Below are 16,312 nucleotides of genomic sequence, written 5' to 3'. Positions count from 1 at the left end.
TCTGATACAGGTTTTGGTCTTCCCAATCAAAGACTTAATCTACCCATTTACACTGACATTTCTGCTGTATGGGTTGTCAGGCACATTCCCAACTAAGACTTTCTTTGTACTTGCTGTTCCATCTGACTGGATGCCACATAGCTTGCATCTGCTTCAGGTTTTTACCCAAGTATTTTCCCAGTGATGCTTTCCTCATTACTCCTCTCCCTTATTCTTGTCTTATTTCCCCCCAAAGGATCAATAATCAAGCGTCCAGTGAGTATGTTCGTGGACTTGGTGAGAATATATAAATTCCGACACCACTAGAGTCCGTAACATTGCCACGATGTCAGGACGCGCATTCTTTTTTTGATGAAGTGATGCGACACCATGTCATTAAAAAGCAGAATACCTACACCTCTAGAAAGGTCACTTCCAAACAATGTTTCTTCTGCTAAGAACAGTGGAAAAGAAGAGTGCGGTAAGAGAACAAAGTTCCTTCCGAAGCTGGGGTCTCTGGGTACCCGGCTGCACAGAGAGCCATGGAAGTCTGGGGTCCTTACCTTGGTGCCTCCGAGCCGTAACACTTCCTCCAGAGAGAAAGCATTTTCAGCTTCATCGTCCTCATCGTCTTCGTCCGGGTCGTTTTCCCCCTCTTCTAGACCCCAAGGTCTCTCGGCGTGGAACTCGAGAGAATCCATAGTTTCAGCCAAGGCTAGCCGAGCACGCGCAGCAACTTCTTAGCTTACTTCCGCTTGCTTGAATGACGTACTTCCTGGAGTGGGACTTCCCTCCCGGAAGGGGCGACAGTCCCCGCCCCCGCTGGCTTCGTTAGTGTGAAGTGTGCAGAGCCCAGCATGAGTGTCCTCTGTCGGGCCGGCGCCTGGTCCCTGTGCGCCACTGCGCGCGCGGGTAGGCATCGGTGGTGCTGGGGAGCTCTTCTGGGAGTTCCCGTATTGGGTCTAGTTCGGGTGATTCCCTTCTAGCTTTGAGCTGACAGGAGGTGGTTGTATGGTCCTGGGGAAAATGCCCGCCCTCCTTCCCCGCTGTGCGTGTGAGCGGCTTCATATCACTTTCAGGTTAACGAAGCCGCTTTAAAAGCACCCAGATTACTTTGCCCATATATATAGCCACGATTTTTTAATGTGTTCTGTTTGATGTGGTTGTGTTTTGTAGTTATTCCTTGTCTATGCAATGGGAAATACTTCAGCTCCGGAAGAGAGACAGCAGAAAACAGCGCTGTGACCCCGATGCTGCGGCATCTTATGTACAAAATCAAGTCTACTGGTCCCATTACTGTGGCCGAGTACATGAAGGAAGTCTTGACTAACCCAGCCAAGGTAGGAGCCGGCCAGCAGAGGACCAAAGGCCGAGCAGATTTGCCAGGTTTGAATCTTGCAGAGTGAGGGCCAGGAGGAACCCAGGGTCTTTGGTTGGCATCAGCGGTGCTTTCTTGTTGAAAGGATCAAGCTCTCTTAACCCCTATGAGTTAGTGGTTGTCGTTTACTACTCATTTTGGAGAGGATAGTATTAAAAGACAAATGTTCATCCCTTAACTCAGACTGTGCGATATTAAGGGAAGTTTTGCTAAATTATCTGTAGGTATTAAGTACTCCACAGGGACCAAAAGGCTAGGGGAAGCACAAAGAACCGTATGCCCTCTTGCATGGAGTTTACGACCCGCCCGTCTGTAGATCACCTCCTATAGGGCGCTGGCTCACCAGCTCTCAGTTATGATAAGTTCTATTACTGTGTCCTTGGATTTACAGTTTTCCAAAGAATCCATTTTTTCTAAAGTTTGTTATGGCCAGAAAATAAATTATGACCATGAAACATTTATTAGGCTTGCTATAATTAAAAAAAAAATTACTTGGCTCTTGATTCTGTTCCATTGGTCTGTGTCTTGTCATTGTACCATTGTCTGTATCATTGTACCATTGTGCTCTTTTGTTTATTAGAACTGTGTAGTTGTAGGTTTGAGATCAGAGAATCCTGTGCTTCCCACTTCATTCTTGTTCTTTAGAAGTGCTTGGCCTATTTAAGGTCACTTTCCTCTCCAAATAAACTTGCCAGTTGCCTTTTTATCTCTTTGTAAATGCCTGTATTGGGATTTTGTTAAAAATAAAGATTGCTTTTGGTAGGAATGTCTTCTGATCCATGAACAGGGAATATTTTCCAGTTTATTTAAGTTTTTTAATTGTTTCTCACAAAAGTGTTTTGTAGTTCTCTTTGTAAAGGTCTTTTATGTGTCTAGACTTATTCCTAAGTATCTCAATTTGTGGTTGACTCTTGTAAATGGTATTGCTTTCTTATTTTCCTTCTCTGTGTTTTCTTTGTTACTGTAGAGGAATCCCACTTATTTTTGCATATTGATCTTGTATCCTGCCACTCTACTAAATTGGTAAACTAGCTCTAACAGTTTTGTTGTTGTTGAGTCTTTGGGGTTTCTGTGTACCCTATCATATCATCTGCATATAATGACAGTTTCACCATATCATCTGCAGATAGTGACAGTTTCACCATTGCTTTGCCAATCTAAGTGCTTCTTATTTCCTTCTTTTGCCATATTACCCTAGCGAGTACTTTCAATACAATATTGAATAGGATCGATTCTGTGACTGGAGCAGTGGGAATAAGTGCGTTTGAGATGGCTAGGTTGGCACAGGAAAGAACAGCATTTAGAACTCTTGTACATAGGGTCGCTATGAGTCGCAAGCGACTCGATGGCACATAACAACAACAACAACAATAGTCAAATCAGATATGACTGGTACAGGAGGAGATTGTCTCTCCTTCTCTAGCAGAGCATCTGGTGGATTTGAACCACTGGACCAATTGGCAGCATCAGGATGGGTGGCGAAGAGATTGAGATTGTTAACAACTTTAGTTTGCTTGGCTCCACGGTCAACACTCTTGACACCAGCAGCCAGGAAATCAAAAAACATATTGCGATGGGAAAGTCTGCTGTTAGGGACCTCTTCAGGGTAATGAAGAGCAATGGTGTCACTCTGGAGACTAAGGTGCGTCTGATGCAGGCTATGGTCTGCATTCACTTGTTATGCATCAGAGAGTTGGACAATGACTAGGTAGGATAAAAGGAGAATTGATGCCTTTGAGCTGTGATGCTGGAGAAGAGTATTGAATATACCATAGACTGCCAAGAAAACAAACAGATTCAACCTGGAGAGGGTTAAACCAGGCTGCACCCTGGAGACAAGGATTCTGGGGCTTTGTCTTACATACTTTGGGCATGTTGCAAGGAGGGACAGGTCCTTGGAGAGGGACATCATGCTTGGTAGGGTGGAGGGACAGTGCAGGAGGGAAAGACCCTCTATGAGGTGGATTGATTCAGTGACTGGGGTAATTGGGATGGGAGTATCAGTGGCAGTGCGATTGGCACAGGATAGAGCAGGGTTTAGGGCTGTTGTATGTAGGGTCGGTATGAGTCGCAAGCGATTCGACGGCACATGACAACAACAACAGCCACCTCTGGGATTCAGTGCAGCTTCTTGCCACCAGGCCAGCAGAGCTCGCCTCACCTGGGTATTCTTAAAGTGTACGCTCTTAACTCAGTATTTTGGAGTAGAAATTAAAATTGTCAGCCAGGCACCAAACTAGAATGATCAGATTCTGCCTTGACTGTGACCTAGAATAATTTGTCATTTCTCTCATGACAATCTATGCTGTTAAGTCAAGCACAATTTAAAAAAAAAATGACCGTATGCACTTGCTGCAGAAGATGAAGAACTGCAGTCTTCAATATGGATTGAAACTCAACATCAAGACAACAAAGATTCTCACCTCTGGGCCGATTGGCAGCTTTATGATAGATGGTGAGGGATTGAAATTATTAACAACTTTAGTTTGCTTGGCTCCACAATCAGCATTCTTTGTACCAGCAGCCAGGAAATCAAGAGACAGATTGCACCAGGAAAGTCGGCTGTCCAGAATACTGAAGAGTGATGACATCAGTCTGGAGATGAAGGTACACCTGATCCAGGCCGTACTCTTCACAGTTGCTTGCCATGTGTCAGAGAGCTGGGCAGTGACGAGGGATGATAGAAGAATTGATGCCTTTGAGCTGTGGTGCTGGAGCAGAGTGTTTACTATTCCATGAACTGCTAGGAGAACAAACAGGTTCGTCCTAGAGAGGGTGAAGCTAGGCTGCTCCTTGGAGGCAAGGATTCTGAAGCATCTTCTGACATACTTTTTTGCAAACAGCGATCAGTCCTTAGAGAGGGACGTCATGCTTGGAAGGGTGGAGAGATGGAGAAAGAGAGGGAGATAATCAGTGAGATGGATTAATATAATGACTGGATTATAAGGGTAAGTGTATCAGAGACAGTAAAGTTGGCACAAGATAGAGCAGGTTTCAAGGCTGTTGTACATAGGGTTGCTATGAGTCCAAGTTCCAAGCAACTTAACAGCACGTAACAACAGCATCATGAACAGATCTGAACTTTGCCCTGTCCTACGCCTTGCTTACCGTCCCTGGAGTCAATCCTTTTTTACAGCTATGTGTCTGTCCATCTTTTTTTTTTTTAAATTTTTTTTATTTTTTAAAGTATTTTTTTTTTAAATTTTATTATTTTGTGTGCATGTACCGTCAAATCAGATCTGACTGGTACAGGAGGATATTGCGCCTCCTTCTCCGGCAGAGCATCTGGTGGATTCGAACCGTGTTCCTCTGGGATTGCAGTGCAGTGTCTGTCCATCTTGTTGAGGCTATTCTTTCTCTGTCTGACCCTCCACCTTTCCCAGCACAATGTCTTTTTTTCAAGGACTGACTCCTCTTGATGACATTCCTGAAGTATGTGAGGTGAAGTTTTACCATCCTTGCCTCTGGGTAGCACCCCGTTGCCCTTTTTATTTTGAAGTGTGTAACCTTTTGCCATCTTTAGATAGGAGATCTGTGGAATGCAGCGTTTGTTTGACCTATTAATATGGATGTGATGCAGTGACCTACATGCCCAGAAGTTAAGTAAAGTTAGGGATCTTTTAGTGGCTGTTAGCAGGGTCAGAGGGATCACAAATTCCTAGAAAGAGAAACTTTGCTACAAACATTTCTGCTGTAGAGTGAAGGTGCACAAGTCATCTATCAGTTTATGACATATTGAGGCTCTGGAGATGCCAGGCACTCCCTATTCAGGGCCTGGGAATTTGACAGTAAGTAATGGAGTCTAGAGTTTATGTTCTAGGTAGGAAGTAAACTACACACATGGGAACAAATAGTTTAACAATATAATTCTGTATTGTGAATGCATCTAGAGGCAAAACAACAACAAAATATAGGATGATGGAATTGAAAATAAGTAATACACTTGGAATGGGTTGTAGAGAAGTTTCTTATGTAGATGACCAAAGGATAGGCCCCTCTCAGGAAGTGCTTTTGAGGTTAGTTTGAAGGATGCTGAAATTAGGCTTGAAGGAGGGGAATGGATCAGGCTGGGAAAGACTTGGATGAAGTGAGTTCCTCACAAAGGAACATGCAGCACACACTGTCACAGCTATAAAGTGCCTTGACACAGAGACAAAAGACAAGCGTGGTTAGAGGGTCATGACTGGCGTGGGGCATTGATGGTGAGTGGGAGATGAGTCTGGCAGAGGCTGACTCAGGCAAGGTTTTATCAAATTTAGGTATTTGTGTTAGTTTAGTGATAAACCAGGAAGCATTTTCAACAAGAAAGTATCAAGATCTAATTTATTTTTACACAGGTCATAATGGGTAATGTGGAGAGTACTGATTGCAGAGGATGAAGAACAGAAGTCCAATTAGTCTTAACTATTGCAGACGTGGAAATGATGTTTGCTTGAACCACCTCGATAGTAGTAAAAGTGGAATGAGAACCAGCTGGTTTATAAATCCAACTTGTCTTGACAGAATTTGCTGACAGATCAGCTTGAGAAATTGGATGATTGTGATGCCTTTTGCTGAAATAGTGAAGACGGAAAAGATCAACTTTAGACTTATAAAAGTGGTAAGGGGAGGTAGGAGGTCAAATCATCTGACTTCTATCTTGACAAAGGGGAAAGAACATCAAGATCTATAACCCAGGCTGATTTCTATGAGGTAGAGATGAGACATTCCTCTTTGCAACCTTTTTACCAAATCTGACACCAGCCAGCCTTCTAAGACACACTGCTTCTCTGTTTTGATAACTTATTGCAGTATCACACAGAACTCACAAATAGTACTCATGAGTATTTCAGATCAGAAATGACTCAGAATAAAGTTCGTTGTTCAAGACAACCTCTTCTTGCCCTCTGCTCCTAGACCCTACTATGACCCTTCTCCAGCAAATATCATAAAGCTCTTTAGCTTCATAAATAACTTCCCTGGGGCATCCCGTTCTACCAGTAAGCTTCAGCACACTCCCTGTTTTGGTGATTCTCTGCTGAGCTTGCCACCACTTCTCACCTTCTTGCACCTTCTGGGATGCTTAATACCTCTCTCCTGGGTTGAGGAGGTCTGTATTGTGGGAACCAAGTAATACACTCAGCTCCCAACTCTTTTTTAATTTTTATTTATTTATTATTAATTTCAGTGAAAATTTACAGAGACTGTGGATTTCCATTCATTCCTTGTTGCACAGCTCCCAACTCTTTCTTAATGGTAGTGAGTTGTTCCCTTTCCATCTCTGTGTTAGCTCAATTTAAGCTTAGTGGTTTGGCAAAACTGACCTTCCCTTTCCTGAGGATTTTCAAAACCTTAAGAACTATAGCCTTCAATATGGATTACATCTCAATATAAAAAAAGCCCACCCAACACCACTCTTCATCATTGGGCCAGGGAGCAACATGATGATGGGTGGAGAAGGAATTGAAATTAATAAATTCAGCTTACTTGGCTCCACAATCAGCACCCTTGGTGCCAGGAGTATGGTCATCAAATGATGAGTTGCATTGGGAAAGTCTGCTGTCACGAACTGCTCCAGAGTGCTGGGGAGCAATGAAGTCAGTCTAGAGCCTGGAGTGAGCCTGATTCAGGCCATGGTCTTCTCAATTGCTTGCAATCTTCTGAGAGCTGGAAATGGCTAAAGATGACTGGAGATGAGTATTGAACATATCATGGAATACCTGGAGTCTTTCCTGGAGAAAACCAGGTGAAACCTGGTTGCTTCTTGGAAGCAAGGCTTTTGAAATTCTCTCTCACATACTTTGGGCATGTTATCAGGAGGAAGCAGTCTTTAAAGAAGGACACCACTCTTGGACGGGTAGAATGCTCAAGAGAGGAAGCCCCTGTATGAGTTGGATTGACACAGTGACTGTGGCAGTGGGGTCAGGTGTGTCGGAGATGGCAAGGTTGGCTCAGGATAAGACAGTTTTGAGCCCCTGTTTATAAGGTTGTTATGAGTCTTGCTATGAGTAGTTGACTTGATGGCACATAACAACTCCCACAAAGGTGTAGTGCACCTTCTTTATACTATTAGCAAATTGTTCAGTCCTCTGGGTGAGCCACAAACATCTTATCTGCATGTTGTTATGAACTTTGCCCAATCCTGAGCCATGGATTCCAAGATATTCTAGAACTTTGTTATAATCGCTGTGTCAGACCATCTTGTTAATGGCTTCTTCTCTGTCTCTGATCCTCCTCCTTTCCCAGTATGATGACTTTTCCCACAGACTGTCGCCTTCTGACAACATGCCCAGAATGTTTTGGGGTGAAATTTGACCATTCTTGCCTGTAAAGAGCAACCTGGATGCACTTTGTCTAGACAGACTTATTTGTTCTTTTACAAATAGTTCATGGGATATTCAGTACTCTTCTCTAATACCAAGTTCGAATCATCAATTCTGTCATCCTTATTCATTGTCCACCTTCCAGATGCACAGAAGGCAATTGAAAAGACCATGGCTTGAATCAGGTGTACCTTAGTCTTTAAGTGCCCTTTACCACTTTGGAGAGGTCCTTTGCAGAAGATTTCCCTAATGCAAAATATCCATCTTTTGATTTATTAAGTGTTCATTGTGGATCTAAGTAGAATGAAGTAGTTGAGAACTTAATTTTTTTCAGTCTGGCATAATACTGCTTGTTGGTCTGGTAATGAGGATTTTTATATTCTTGATGTTGAGATGTAATTTATATTGAAGGTTGTGGTCTTTGATCTTCTTTGGTATTTCAAGTTTTCATCACTTTATGCAAATAAGATTGTATTACCTGCATAACACAGATTCTTTTTCTCTCTCTTTTTTTTATTATTAATTTTAATGAACTTTTACAGAGACTTGGGATTTCCATTCATTTACTGTTGCATTTTTCTCCCTGCTCACCCCTCCCCCCAGTCAGCTCTTTTCTTTGAAAAGTAAAAGAAAAATTCTTTTATTGTTATACAATCCCTCCCCCCCAAGTGTGCAAACTTCATTCTGTACTCCTGTCATGACAATAATATCTAATCATATATCACTTTTAAACAGTTCTCTCCCTCATATGTTTCAATGCAGTATACATAATTTATCCCATCTTTCTCAGTCTGCCCCCAACCCTAGTGTCAGTCCCATTTTACAACAGTGGCCCTATGCAATCCTTGTCCTTTTGTGACTGAGATATTTCACTCAGCATAATGTCCCCTAGGGTCACCCATTTTGAATAATATTTCATGAGTTCCTTGTTTTTCAATGCTGCATAGTATTCCATTGTGTGAATATACCACAGCTTCTCTGTCCATTCATTTGTTGACGGGCACTTAGGTTGTTTCCAACTCTTTGCTATTGTGAACAAAGCCACGATGAACATGGGTGTGCATATAACGCAAGTTCTTGATGAGTTTTCTTCCAGTCTTGACACCACATTCTTCATACAGTTCAGCTTCTCATATGATTTGCTCAGCATGCAGATTGGTTTGGAGAAAAGATACAACCCTGATTGCACACCTTTTCTGCTTTTAAACCATTCAAGGTTCTTTTCCTCTATTTGGACAACTGCTTCTTAGCCTATTTCTAGGTTTTGCCTCAGTACAGTCAGTGTTCTGGGATTTCCATTTTTCTCAATATTAGGATTGAGCACCCCAACTCCAGGCTTCTACTAGGCTGGCAGATATCCATCCCAGGCTAGATGGTTTGTTTTTTATTTTCCACACCATGCATATTTGTTTTATATTTGTATGATTGCTTATTTGTAGTTTATTCTTAAAGATGCAGTACTTTTTGCTGTATTGAGGTGATTTGCATGTTGCTGTAATGCAGAAAACTATGCCACTGACATTTCAGGTCTAAGCAAGGTCACTCATGGACAACTTCCTGCCACACTTCCAAAATGAGACAGATTAAGCAAGACTGGCCATTTACTGCTGAGATAATAGGCCTTCAAAAACCTTACAGAGGAACATTGTTAAATACAGTGCCAAAAGGTGACTGCCTCAGCTTGGAAAACTCTCAAAAAATGAGGAGAAGCAGCTGCACACATTCATTAGTAATTGGAAGATGGGATGTATAAAGTATGAATCTAGGGAAATTGAAAGTTGTCAAAATAAAATGAAATGCATATAGATTGACATCCTATATATTAGTAACTGAGATGGACTAGTATCACCTGGAATCAGATAATCATATGATCTGTTATGCCAGGATGACAAATTGAAGAGGAGCTGTGTTGCATTCAATTTTAAAAAAGAATTTCCAGCTCTATCATATTGTACAGTGCTATAAGTTATAGGATAGGATCCACATGCATGCAAAGTAAACCTGTTCATATAACTGTTATTCAGATATATGCACCAACCATTAAAGCCACAGATGAAGAAATTGAAGACTTCTATAATTTTTTTTTACTGGTTATATATATTCATTTATATACATCATGTACTTTGTGTTCTGTACAATCATTCATATACCTTCTGGTTCATTCATGTACTTTGTGCTTGAAATTTATCAAATACTGGAATGCAAAAGTTAGAAACAAAGAAGTAGGATTGATGGAAAATATGGATGTAGTTATAGAAGTGGGACTGGAGATTGAAAGACAGAATTTTGTACAATAAAAGATTTATCCACTGAAAATGCCTTTTTAATAGTATAAGAACTGTCATTATGCTCACAGACCTTACCAGATGGACTACACAAGAAACATATTGGTTATATCTATGTAAAGAATATCAGGAGAAGCTCAGTATCAGCAGTCGACAGAAGACCAGGGCTTGACTGTGGAAAAGACAATATTACTCATGTGAAAGTTCAAATTGAAGTTGAAGGAAATTAAAACAAGTCCATAAGATCCAGAATGCTAGCTTGAGTTTATCCCACCTGAATTTAAAAGCCATCTCAAGAAGAAATTTGATGCATTGAACACTAATAACTGACGACCAGATCAGTTGTAGGATGACATCAGAATTATTCATGCAGAAAGCAAAGGGGCATTGCAAAGACAGAAGGAAAAGACCAAAATGGATTGTGAAAGAGATTATGATACTTGTACTAGAACATAGTGCAAAGAAAGGGAGGGAAATTGGGGAGGTAAAAGAGTTGAACGGAAAATATCAAAGGGCAGTTTTCAAATACAAAGTAAATGTACAAAAAGTTGGAGTTAGAAAACCAAAAGGGAACAACATACTCAGCCTTTTTCAAGCTGAAAGAACTAAAGAACACATTCAAGCTTTGACTTATTTACATGTTGCTGCGTCCCCCGTCAAAGTAGAAACCTATTCAGAGCTGACCCTCCAGTGGGTTTTCAGAAGCAGTAAATTACATGAAATGAGATTGCCCATCTTTCTTCTGCAGAGCAGCTGGTGGGTTTGAACCATTTTCCTTAGGGTTATCATTACAGCTCTGAACCACTAGACTACCAGAGCTCCTCCCAAATCTTTTGGTCAGAGTTGTAAGAATCCGACTAGAAAGGCCATATAAAAGTGATTCATGGCACCATAACCGTGCAAGGGAGACACCGCCAGGAGCAGTGTTACAGGCATATTGGATTGGTAGTGATGCCCATGTACAGACAGAACCTTTAAGAGTCTAGTGCTTGGGTGAAAGATGGGTATGCTTGTATAAATTTGAGCATTAGCGTATATGGATGCTGAGTCAGCAGTTATATCAAAGGGATCATATTCAGTGAAAACAAGAGTATCTCAGATTCAGCTTTGAGGTAACCGATAATTTAGGTTGCTGTTAGCTGCTGTCAAGTTGATTCTAATTCACATACAACAGATCAAAACTTGGCTCAGTCCTGTGCAGTTCACTCTCACAAACTTCAGGGTTGCAGTCACTGTGTAAACCCACTTCCTTTAGAGTCTTCCTCTCCTTGACTGACTCTCTACCTTTCCATAGACTGGCCCTCCTTGACAGCATGTTCAAAGTACGTGAAATGACGTTTCGCCATACTTGCCTCTAGGGTGCACCCTAGTTGCCCTTCCTCCGAGACAGATTTATTTGTTCTTTTGCCAGTGGATTGGCTAGTCAGTACTTTTCACCAACATCCAATTAAAAAATGTCCGTTTTCCTTTGATTTTTCTATTCATTGTCCAGCTTTTACAAGCATATGAAGCAATTGAAAGTAATCATCTATGGGTTGGTGCAGGCACTCATTCGTCTTTAAGCTGCTATTTGGACTTTAAAGAAGGCCTTGACAGCAAATTTGCCCAATGCAATATGTCTTTTGATTTTCTCACAGCTGCTTCCATTGGTGCTGATTGTGGAACCAAGTAAGATAAGATCAGTGACAAAGCCAGTATTTTCTCCATCTATCATGAGATTGCCTATAGGTCCGGTTGTGAAGAGTTTTGCTTTACATTTACGTATATCCCTGAAGGGTATAGTCCTTGATCTTCATTAAGTGTTTCAAGTGGCTCAGACCCACTAGCCACATTGTGAGTGAACGATGTAGTCAATTACCATATGAGATTACAGCACTGGAAAGCATATGGAGCCATTCTGTTCTGTCCTAGATGGTGTCTAGAACTTTTAATGAACTCTGCAGCAGCAGGTATCTGTACCTAATAAACACACACATATAATACCACTCATTTGTTATCTAAACATTTTGATTGTTGTTGTTGTTAATGTGCCTTCGAGTCGCTTGCGACTCATAGTGACCCTGTGTACGACAGCCCTAAACCCTGCTCTATCCTGTGCCAATCTCACTGCCTCTAACACACTCATCCCAGTTACCCCAGTCACTGAATCAATCTACCTCATAGAGGGTCTTCCCCTCCTGCGCCGTCCCTCCACCCTCCCAAGCATGATGTCCCTCTCTAAGGACCTGTCCCTCCTTACAACACGTCCAAAGTATGTCAACGAAGTCCCCAAATCCTTGCCTCCAAGAAGCAACCTGGTTTAACCCTTTCCAGGATGAATCTGTTTGTTTTCCTAGCAGTCCATGTCACCCTCAATACTCAATGCTTACCTGTGAAACATTCTTTTAAAGATCAAAATCACTTGATCTTTGTTTCAAATGCTGAGAGAGAGAAGTTGAAGATTTGTGGAGAGAAGATGGTCAGTAAAGTCTGGCTTATGGAGCAAGAGGCCTGGTGATCCAGGCTTGAATCTGGATAAGTAGAGAAGGCAGTTTTGAGTCCTAGGAAAACATGGGAACAGGTGTGAGCAAGATGCTTCTACTGAGAGATGGAAGGTAGATGAAGGGCATTAGGATGACATTAAGCAAATGTCTTAATAGAAAATTCTTGAGTGTTTCCTGAAACTTAGGCATTATGTTAAAACTTGGAATATACTCTGTTTTCTGATGAAGAACATATAGTTAAAATAAGTTGGGTTTTTGTTTTTGTTTTAAATCCCTGGATTTGATATGAAGTTGGAGGATAGGGGAGGCTGTAACTGAAGACTTTCTAGCATCCTGCATTTGGAAAGATACATTCAAAGGAGGAGTGGAAGATTGCCAGAGAAAAATGAAAGGGTGAACCTTAACAGTAGCATGGGTATGTTGTAAAGAAATCTTTCACTGATATAATATCATTCATATAGAGAAGTATATATCATAATCGTATGACTGGCTGATGAATTACCATGGAACAAACACTCCTTTGTATTCAAGAAACAGCATATGACCAAGCAGTGTTTTAATAGGAAACTGTGGGAATCATGCTGGGTTGTGTGGCCAGGAAAAGAGAAGGTGGGACGCTGCAGCAATGCAGGGACAGGTGGGGAATGGCTTCTGCCTCAGCAGAGGAGGAGCGCTGTTTTCTATTCTATAAAATAACTATACCACATTGTTAAATTTAGGTATACACATGTTTGTCCTTGCTTATTTAGAAGAGAGAATTCTTACTGGAGAATTGTTTTATTGTGTTATTATATGCCATTGAGTCACTTGGGACTCATAGCAATCCTGAAACCTGCTCCATCCTATGTCTCTGACAAACCTACCCTCATTACTCCAGTCATTGAATTAATCCATCTCATCAAGGGTCTTCTTCTCTTGTGCTTTCTCTCCAACCTTCTAAGCATGCTGTCCCTCTCCAAGGACTGGTCCCTCCTTTCAACATACCCAGAGTATGTCAGATTAAGCCTCAGAATCCTTGCCTCCAAGGAGCAGCCTGGCTTTACCCTCTCTAGAACAAACCTGTTTGTTCTCCTGGCAGTCCATGGTATATTCAACACTCTTCTCCAGCACCACAGCTCAAAGGCATCAATTCTCTATCATCCCTAGTCATTGTCCAGCTTTTTGACACGTAGCAGGTAATTGTGAAGAGTATGGCTGGATCAGGCACACCTTTGTTTCCAGACTGACATTGTTGTTACTTTTCAGTATTCAGTAGAGGTCCATGACTGCAGACTTTCCTAAGGCAATTCATCTTTTGATTTCCTGGCTGCAGGGGTTAAAAAAAATCCTTATTTGAAAGTTAATTTACTTTTTCCTTCTCTCTTTCTTTTTTACTTAGGGTTATTATGTGCACCGTGACATGTTGGGAGAAAAAGGAGATTTCATTACTTCACCTGAAATAAGCCAGATCTTTGGGGAGGTAATATCTAATGTAAAATATAAAAGAAATACTAGTATTGCAAACTTATTATAAGAATAGATCAGGTTATATTATTTATGTTTTCATATAATTAATGTAAACTTTTAATTTTATAGTAGTGTGTGTACTAAGAGAATAGAGATGATTAGAGAGATAATTGAGGGAAGAAACTAAGAGACAGCATTTGGAAAGTTTATACTTTACTGAAATAAAGGAAATGGAGAGATAAGAGGAAAAGAAATGGAAAAGAGAAGTAAAGAGATAAAGGCGAGGAAAATAATTTGAAAAATACAGAAAGAGAGATACAGGGGAAGGTGAAGAGAAAGGAAAAGAGTATCCAAGAAGGAAGAGAGAAAGGATGTAAAGTAATACTGGAAAATGAATAAATCAAGACTATGTTAAGGAACTTTGAATTCCCTTTAGGATTGAATTTCACTCATTTTCATAAAACTGTGTTTGCTCTGCTTAGAAATTGGTGATGGTGGTGTATACCTTCAGTTCTGAACCGACTCATAGCTGATCCTGCAGCCGATTGACAGAGGCAGTTAATTGTAACAGGGGGAGATTGCCTGTCTTTCTCCTTTGCAGCAGCTGCTGGATTCAAACCAGATGCCATTGAGATTGAGTGCAGCTTCTTACCACTAGCCAACAGAGCTTTCTCAATTTAGATATAGAAATGGGACCCTGGAGAAGCTAGAATCCAAGAATTGATAAATAATATCATTTATAAATGAAAATGAATATGAAACAAAGGACATAATATTTTTATATTTATTTACTTTCAAATAATAATACATCTCTAAGTGATATGTTTGTTCAGGGGACTTTTAATAGCATAATTGCTTTATAATGAGTATTCCTATTTATTAAATTTTCTTATTATTTCTTGTGACATAATCCTAGTAAGTTCCTGTATGTGTCTATATGGTATATATATATTTATGTTTTGGTACATACATATTAAATAACATACATTGCGGATGTTTACAGAGATTTTCCTTTTGGCCTAGAGTATATATGTATATATGTATATGTATATGTGTGTGGAGTTTTTTTATTGAGTTGTTCTTTATATTACTTTACCGTTTTCTCCCTTAACACAGCTGCTCGGGATATGGTTCATTAGTGAATGGATGAGCGCTGGAAAAAACTCAACTTTCCAGCTAGTGGAACTTGGTCCAGGTAGGGGCACGCTCACTGGAGATATTTTGAGGGTAGGTAATAAGGAAATGCATTAAAGTGTCATGAAGATGAACTTGACTACTTTTCACTATTTGTAAACTTCATGGATTTTTTTTTTTTTTTTGCATTTCAGTTCTACCTCCTTTATCTCGTTTCTTAGCTAAAATACCATGTCAGAATAACATAACAAATTGTTCATTTACTGTTATTTGTTTGTATGCATCAAGAAAGGGGAAAGGAAAGTGAAACAGAAAGCATAAAATATTTAGGTAATGGGGAGAGTTGTTGTCACGTACCATAGAGTTGAGTATGACTTATAGTAACCCTGTGAACAAAAGATCTGAACCCTGTTCTAGCCTGTGCCATCCTCACATTTCCTGACACTCAAGAGCCCACTGCAGCAGTCACAATGTCAGTCCACCTGGTTGAAGGTCTTCCTCTCTTTCTCCAACCCTTCTCAGTATCATGTCCTTTTCCAAGGAATAGCCCCTCCTAGCAATGTCCGAAGTATGTGAGGCAAAGCCTCATTATTCTTGCCTCCAACAAGCACTCCGGCTGCACCCTCTTCAGGACATAACTGTTTGTTGTCCTAGCCATCCATGAGATGTTCAGTGCTCTTCTCCAATACCACAGCTCAGAGGCATCAGTTCTTTTGTCATCCTTATTCATTGGCCAGCTCTCAGAAGCTTAGAAAATAATAGGAAAGACTGGCCTGAATCAGACACACTGTAGTCCTCAAACTGACTTCATTACTCCTCAGTAATTTGGAGAGGTCCGTAACTGCAGATTTCCCCAGTGCAGTGTGTCTCCTTATTTCCTGACTACTGGCAGTTATACAAGAAATCAAAGGAAAAAAGAGGAATCATTTCAACTACATGAAAATGAAGAAGATTTGATCTTAAAAGATATCATAAAGTCAATGAAAAGATAAGCCACTAAGTGCGAAAATTATTTGTAACACTTAAAACCAACAAGCAGCTAGAACCCTGAAGTTGGGTCACTTTGATTAACAGACTGTTGGGGATTTGGAAATGTCTTACTTAAAGCAGTTTGTATCCAGTCTGATGGCCTAGTGTTTAAGAATCTGTGCTGCAATCCTGAAGGCACATGATTCCAGTCTCCCTGCTGCTCCACAGGAGAAGGATGGACAGTCTCTTCCTGTGTGATTAACTGCCTACGAAAACCCGCCAGAGAGTCAGCTATGGGTTGGTTCTGACTCTGTAGTACACAACAACAACAACAAA

General features: G+C 40.8%; 2 protein-coding genes across 3 annotated transcripts in view; one reads left to right on the top strand and one right to left on the bottom strand.

Annotated features, from left to right (window-relative positions):
* CEBPZ (CCAAT/enhancer binding protein (C/EBP), zeta) overlaps nucleotides 1–680 on the bottom strand; it is a 56,833-nt gene extending 56,153 nt beyond the window's left edge. Inside the window, exon 1 of the mRNA XM_006882392.1 lies at nucleotides 543–680. Coding sequence (XP_006882454.1) covers nucleotides 543–680 — 138 coding nt within the window. The remainder of the gene's footprint in view (nucleotides 1–542) is intronic.
* Nucleotides 681–836: 156 nt separating this feature from the next.
* Nucleotides 837–16,312, top strand: part of NDUFAF7 (NADH dehydrogenase (ubiquinone) complex I, assembly factor 7) — a 30,490-nt gene continuing 15,014 nt past the window's right edge. Inside the window, exons 1-4 of one of the 2 annotated variants that reach the window (XM_006882349.1) lie at nucleotides 837–891; nucleotides 1,156–1,319; nucleotides 13,806–13,886; nucleotides 14,990–15,100. In XM_006882349.1, the coding sequence (XP_006882411.1) occupies nucleotides 837–891; nucleotides 1,156–1,319; nucleotides 13,806–13,886; nucleotides 14,990–15,100 (411 nt within the window). The remainder of the gene's footprint in view (nucleotides 892–1,155; nucleotides 1,320–13,805; nucleotides 13,887–14,989; nucleotides 15,101–16,312) is intronic. The other variant, XM_006882350.1, reaches the window with a different exon arrangement.

The sequence above is a fragment of the Elephantulus edwardii genome, unplaced genomic scaffold (genome assembly GCF_000299155.1).
Source record: "Elephantulus edwardii isolate Elephantulus edwardi_28Jun2011 unplaced genomic scaffold, EleEdw1.0 scaffold00019, whole genome shotgun sequence".
In the NCBI taxonomy this organism is placed as follows: domain Eukaryota; kingdom Metazoa; phylum Chordata; class Mammalia; order Macroscelidea; family Macroscelididae; genus Elephantulus; species Elephantulus edwardii.
This window is presented reverse-complemented; position numbering and strand designations above follow the sequence as displayed.